Source organism: Syngnathoides biaculeatus, chromosome 5, assembly GCF_019802595.1.
Source record: "Syngnathoides biaculeatus isolate LvHL_M chromosome 5, ASM1980259v1, whole genome shotgun sequence".
Taxonomy (NCBI): domain Eukaryota; kingdom Metazoa; phylum Chordata; class Actinopteri; order Syngnathiformes; family Syngnathidae; genus Syngnathoides; species Syngnathoides biaculeatus.
The window spans coordinates 12,557,016-12,562,876 of NC_084644.1; the positions used below are offsets into that span (position 1 = coordinate 12,557,016).

The 5,861-nt window shown below is 41.7% G+C and overlaps 1 protein-coding gene across 1 annotated transcript; it reads right to left on the minus strand.

The window, feature by feature from the left end:
• Positions 1 to 1,162: 1,162 nt before the first annotated feature.
• On the minus strand, positions 1,163 to 4,025 carry LOC133501522 (uncharacterized protein C1orf232). Its single transcript, XM_061821363.1, has 4 exons — positions 3,945 to 4,025; positions 2,022 to 2,102; positions 1,840 to 1,946; positions 1,163 to 1,727 (listed from the first exon to the last, which is right to left on the minus strand). The coding sequence occupies exons 1-4, from the start codon at positions 4,023 to 4,025 to the stop codon at positions 1,334 to 1,336; spliced, it is 663 nt and encodes a 220-aa protein (XP_061677347.1). The 3' UTR covers positions 1,163 to 1,333.
• Positions 4,026 to 5,861: the final 1,836 nt, after the last annotated feature.

Sequence of the window (5,861 nt, forward strand, 5' to 3'; positions counted from 1 at the left end):
ACACCTACGGGCAATTTAGAGTGTCCGATTAATGTTGCATTATTTTGGGATGTGGGAGGAAACCGGAGTGCCCGGAAAAAACCCACGCAGGCACGGGAAGAACATGCAAACTTCACACAGATGGGTCCAGGATTGAACCCGGGACCTCAGCACTATGAGGCCAACGCCACTTTACCACCTGCGCCACCAAAGTGTATATATATATATATATATATATATATATATATATATATTTTTTTTTTTAATTTTTTTTTTTAATTACGTCAAATTTAGACAAAAGGCACTGGATAATTGACAGGGCTATATAAAATAAAGTAAAATATAGAATCCCCCCAAAATTGAAAATGTGTGAAACAATAAAGACAACCCCTTCTTTATTATACATATTTGTGTACATTATTTTCCAGCAATTGCTGCTGCTGCTTCCATTGTCCATAAATAGTGGAGACACATCAACGTTTTCCAGCAGAGAAAACAAAGCAAAAATAACACAAGACAAACGAGAAAATAAAAATCTCTTGCAAACGATTTGAGTTGCTGTTTGTCAACAAAGTCGAGCGATAGGTGCTCATGCGCAAGATTTCAACGTTAACCCGCCACTAATCCGATTTGATTTTGTTTCTACTAAACGGCAAATTAGCCGCACTTCGGTGGCAAGTTTTAAGAAACACTTCAGGTGAGCAACAGAAGAAGAAAAAGTCCATTTGTTATCATTTCATCCCATTTTTTTTTTTTTTTTTTACATTCCTGAGTACTTCCTAAATGCAAAAATAAGACTGCTAATGTTAAAATGTACAAACAATAAGACACTGATGTCCTCCTTGTGGGGACAAAACTCTTTGATGTTGCCTGGATTAATGTGTGTAATATTCTTAATATGTTAACTTCGCCAGACGCCATCCACGTATGACGACATATGGGGCGGGTGGGGGGGGGGGTAATTCCAAACGAGACCATTTTAACACTTCATGGAAAGACCCAAAAACGACTTCCAGGAATGCCGTCTGGAATCAAATAACAGCTAACACGACAGTTTTGTGCAATTTCGAGGGAAATTGTATGTAAAATGTTATAATTCCAAATGTATTTGAACACGCCAATGAAAAGAAAAAAAATGAATAAATAAATCAGTAAGGTTCCAATTCCAAATCTGTCAGATTTATTGCTCAAAGCAAGACAAAAAACCTGGACATAAATCCTCCCATGCTCACGGAAATGAGGTTGCGTGTGTTACGTAAACATCTCGAAAAATGTGGTGAATTCCGACAAATTTGAGGGTGTCATAGGTGATTTTCCCCCAATGGGGCTCAACAAAGGATACGTTGAACTTCTCTCAGTCGCTCTTGGCCGGGCCGGTTCTCCCGAGCTCGGCCAGTTTGCTGGTGACAAAGTTCCATTTGAAGGCGGCGTCCTCGCCTCCCTGGCGTCCTCCCAGCGTGACGTATTTGGAGAAGCTGTTGCTGGCGTCGTCCTCTCGCCGCTCCTCCTCCCCCTCCTCCTCTTCCTCCTCCACCCCGGCCCCCGTCTCCGCCGAATCGGACGGACCCGGAGACCCATCGTCTCCTTTCTCCTCCTCCTCCTCCTTGGCGTCGTTTTCCTCCGTCGGCTCGTGGGCGGCGACGGCGGCCTCCGCTTGCCTCTTGCCGGCCCAGTTGGCGGCGAAGCTATCCCAGAATCCGCCACGGCGAGCTGGCCGGCAAGGCTCCTGTGGCTTTACAGCAAGTGGACTGACAGACATCCATATTAAATGAAATTACATTATGATGTAAATATTATTTATCATTTTTATAAATATATTTATACAGTATATACAGTACACACACAGTGCAGTCTACTCACTGGTCAGCGACTGGAGGACTTTCTGTCTCTTGCAGTAGTTGGTGCTCGTCATCTTTATTGAAAAATCCTGACATTCGGTTCCAGCTCTTGACCCCTGCCCCTTGCATCTGGACACACACACACACACGCGTGGGGTCAAAGGTAAGCATGTAGGTTCACATATGAGATGACATTTTACGTACTTTACGGGCCAGCTGGGAAACTGCGTTCTGCCCTTCATCTTCCTGGACTGGACTCATCATGTCTTCTTCCACCTCGCTCACCTAAACACACACACGCACACACACACACACAAGCGCACAGTCTCGCTTGTGGGTGGTACCCCATTTACAACCTACGCACTCTTGTTCAAATCCCAGGCACAGTATTTGTGTCCTGCAATTGGCTGGCAACCAGTTCAGGGTGTGCCCTGCCTCCTGCCCGTTGGCAGCTGGGATAGGCTCCAGCACTTCCACGACCCTCGTGAGCATAAGCGTCAAAGAAAATGGATGAATGGATAAATGGACTTCCAGAAGATTTTGTTAAGTATTATCATCCATCCTCACAAGAGGTCGCAGGAGTGCTGGAGCCTATCCCAGCTGTCAACAGGCAGGAAGCAGGGCACACCCTGAACTGGTCGCCAGCCAATCGCAGGGCACATAGAGACAAACAGCCAGACTCACAATCACACCTAGGGGCAATTTAGAGTGTACAATTAATGTTGCACATTTTTTTTTGGATGTGGGAGAAAACCAGAGTGCCCAGAGAAAATCCACGGAGGCACAGGGAGAACATGCAAACTCCAAACAGGTGGCCGGGATCGAACCCGGGACCTCAGAACTGTGAGGCCAATGCTCTCCACCTACCGCCTTAAGTATTATCATGTAATTTGATTTTGTGCACCTTTACCAAAACAACCCATGCTCGAAGATTTTTTTGTTTTGTTACAAGATAGCATAATCTTATCTTGATCAAATTTACATACTTTTAATTTGATTGATATCACAAGTTTAAATTTGTAAATAATTTTTCATGTGTTCATTTTATATTTAAGATTTTTTTGCTCACAAATTTTCACATAATAATTGTAATAATTTCATTAAAATTTCTAGTAATAAATGGTTTTTTTTTCACAATTTAATTAGTTTTTTTCTAGTCTTATTTTCTATATTTATTTTTACGTCGGTATTGAATGCAAGTTGCTAAAGCATTTTAAAAACATTTTATATTTTCGAAAATGTAATTGAAATAATCTAATGTAAATAATTTCAATGTACATTTTGTATTACTTTTCATATCGGTATAAAAGTGAGGATCGAGGAAAATGTGTAGATTTCTGCAGGCAGGAGTGGGCTAAATCCATTTTTGTCATTTTGCGGCATCGTGATTTAAAGTTTTAAAGCTGATGTCCAACACCTACCGGAAAACATTTAGTACAATATTGGTCCAAGTCCAAATAACCATCACATGAGAGATGTTAAATAACATTCCCCCATACAAACATACAAATGTATGTACTGGCACCCAAGATTAATAAAAAAAAAAAAAAAAAAATCAATCAATTAGTCAACCGATGAAAAGTTAACTTTGATGTGGATGATTATTCATCTGATTTTCTCGGTTCAGCGGCTCCATTGTGGACGTTGTTGCTTTTAACACACATTCAGGCATAAACCACAGGTGGCAAACTCGAGGCCCGGGGGCCATATCCGGCCCAGAGCATGAATTTATGTGACCCGCGAAGGCAAATCACACGTGTCAACTGTGTCATGAGTCTTGTTAAAATCTGTAAAAAAAATTCCAAACTCTCATATTATAAATGAGAGTGTTGAGATATTGCAAGCATTTGTGTGTGCCCAAACATCAACAATAGTTGGAAAAAAACATAACCCTTGAGTTCTGATTCCAAAACTGGTTCCTAAATTTGCTGAATAAATATGAGGTGGTTAAAAAAATGTTATGGTTTCAGTCGTAACGGCCCTCTGAGGGAAACTGTAACCACAATGTGGCCCGCGACAAAAAATATTTTTCGATTTTGTCACCCCTGGCTTGAACACCTTGATATGGAGGCCAAGTTAAACCCTGCCGTCTTCGACTTGTCCCAATTAGAAAGCCGACGTCGTTACCTCCTCAGCCGAGTCGTCCGCGTACTCCGGGTTGAGCGTCTTCATGACCTTGCTCTTATAAAGCCTCCACAAGGGATTCATGCCGGCTTAGCTGGAGACTTTTTGTGCTCTGACTTCACTTCCTGCGCTCTGTCGACCTCGTCCTCTCTCTTTTTCCGTTCCTTTTTCCTCTTCATCAAGTGGTCAGCAGCAGCTCGAAGCGGGCCCCGAACACGGCGTCGGGAGAGCCGGTGCGGATGAAGTTGTGTGCCCCCCACCCACCCATCCCCACGTCACGGTTGAGGACGCCTGCCTGGGTTACCTGGAAACAGGTGTGGATTTCTTCATGCATATTTCATCGAGTCTCTCTTCCGTAGCCGCGGCTCCATTGTCAGACACAAGCAGCTCCAGTAACACACACCTTTTATTGTTTTGAATCCATGTCATTTCTTTTATTATTTAATTTACCATTTGACATGCAAGACGTATTTTTTGTTTTATTATTCATTTGTGGTCATGCATGCAACACTTGTACACGCTGATCCTGACTTTTTTAAGCATTTTATTTTGCTGGCTCATTCATTGAAAATTTTATTTCAATTAGCTGGCTCAACACATCAAGCACACCCATTTTTTTTGGTTTAATTCAACTGATATTTTTTAAAACCTCATTTGTTCTAACGTATAACACACTTTTAAGTCTATTTAGTTATCTTGCTGGCTCATTCATTTTATTTAATTTTTGTTTCTTTTATTTACTTATTTTTTGCTGGTTGTAATTAACTCACACACACACTCACACACAAAATTTATTCTTAACATATTTCTACTTTTATTTCAATTAACCACCCGCAGGAACTCCTGCTCACAAACACCTTCATTTTAGATACTAAACATACTGTTGAATTTATATATATATATATATATATATATATATATATATATATATATATATAATATATATATAAAGTGTGGTACGTATACTACTGGTGGTACACAAGCTCCCTCTAGTGGTGTATGAAAGAATCACTGGCGAGAGTTCAGTTTTTATTGACATTGTAAATTCATCCACCCATCCATTTTCTGAGCCACTTATCCTCACAAGGGTCGTGGGAGTGCTGGAGCCTATCCCAGCTGTCAACGGGCAGGAGTCGGGGGACACCCCGAACTGGTTGCCAGCCAATCACAGGGCAGATCGAGACAAACAGCCGCACTAACAATCACACCTAGGGGCAATTTAGAGTGTCCAATTAATGTTGCATGTTTTTGGGATGTGGGAGGAAACCGGAGTGCCTGGAGAAAACCCACGCAGGCACGAGGAGAACATGCGAACTCCACACAGGCAGGTCCGGAATTGAAACCACGACCTCAGAACTGTGAGGCCAATGCTATACCAGCTGACGTGCTGCTCTGTAAATTTAATATATTTGCATTTAATTTCATCAGCAAGAACTGTTTCTCATGAACACATGGGTCTACTGCACTATTTTAAATTCGGTCATGGTGTTTCTTCGAGAAGTACTTCATGTTCACCTTAAACATCCTCACAGTAGAGCTGGGTTACACGTACACACACACACGTGCGCACACAAACACACACTGGCCGACATATTCCATATTAACCAAGTAATATTTAACAATGAATAATACATATTCCTGCACAACTACTGTATCTGCTTTGAGTGGTACAACAATGTGGTTGTTTCGTTCCTAGTGGCCTCAAGTCACCCCTAGGTGGCGGAACAGTCTCGTGCATTGACCAAAGCGGTACAGAAAGCCTGCAATTTATCCAAGTCAGTACATTATTGCTATCTTGTAGTGATTAATCCCCTTCATATTTAAGATATACGTGTCCCAGAGAGAAATTGCACTTTCTGGTTTTTATGTAAAATTCGTGGAATGGATTTGGGTGGAAAATGAGATTGTCTTTAAGTCTTC

Coding starts and splice junctions, on each gene's coding strand:
- LOC133501522 (XM_061821363.1), bottom strand. CDS start 4,025: ATGAATCCCTTGTGGAGGCTTTATAAGAGCAAGGTCATGAAGACGCTC. Junction 2,103..3,944: donor CGGACGACTCGGCTGAGGAG/GTAACGACGTCG, acceptor GTGTGTGTTTAG/GTGAGCGAGGTGGAAGAAGA. Junction 1,728..1,839: donor AGTCCTCCAGTCGCTGACCA/GTGAGTAGACTG, acceptor GATGTCTGTCAG/TCCACTTGCTGTAAAGCCAC.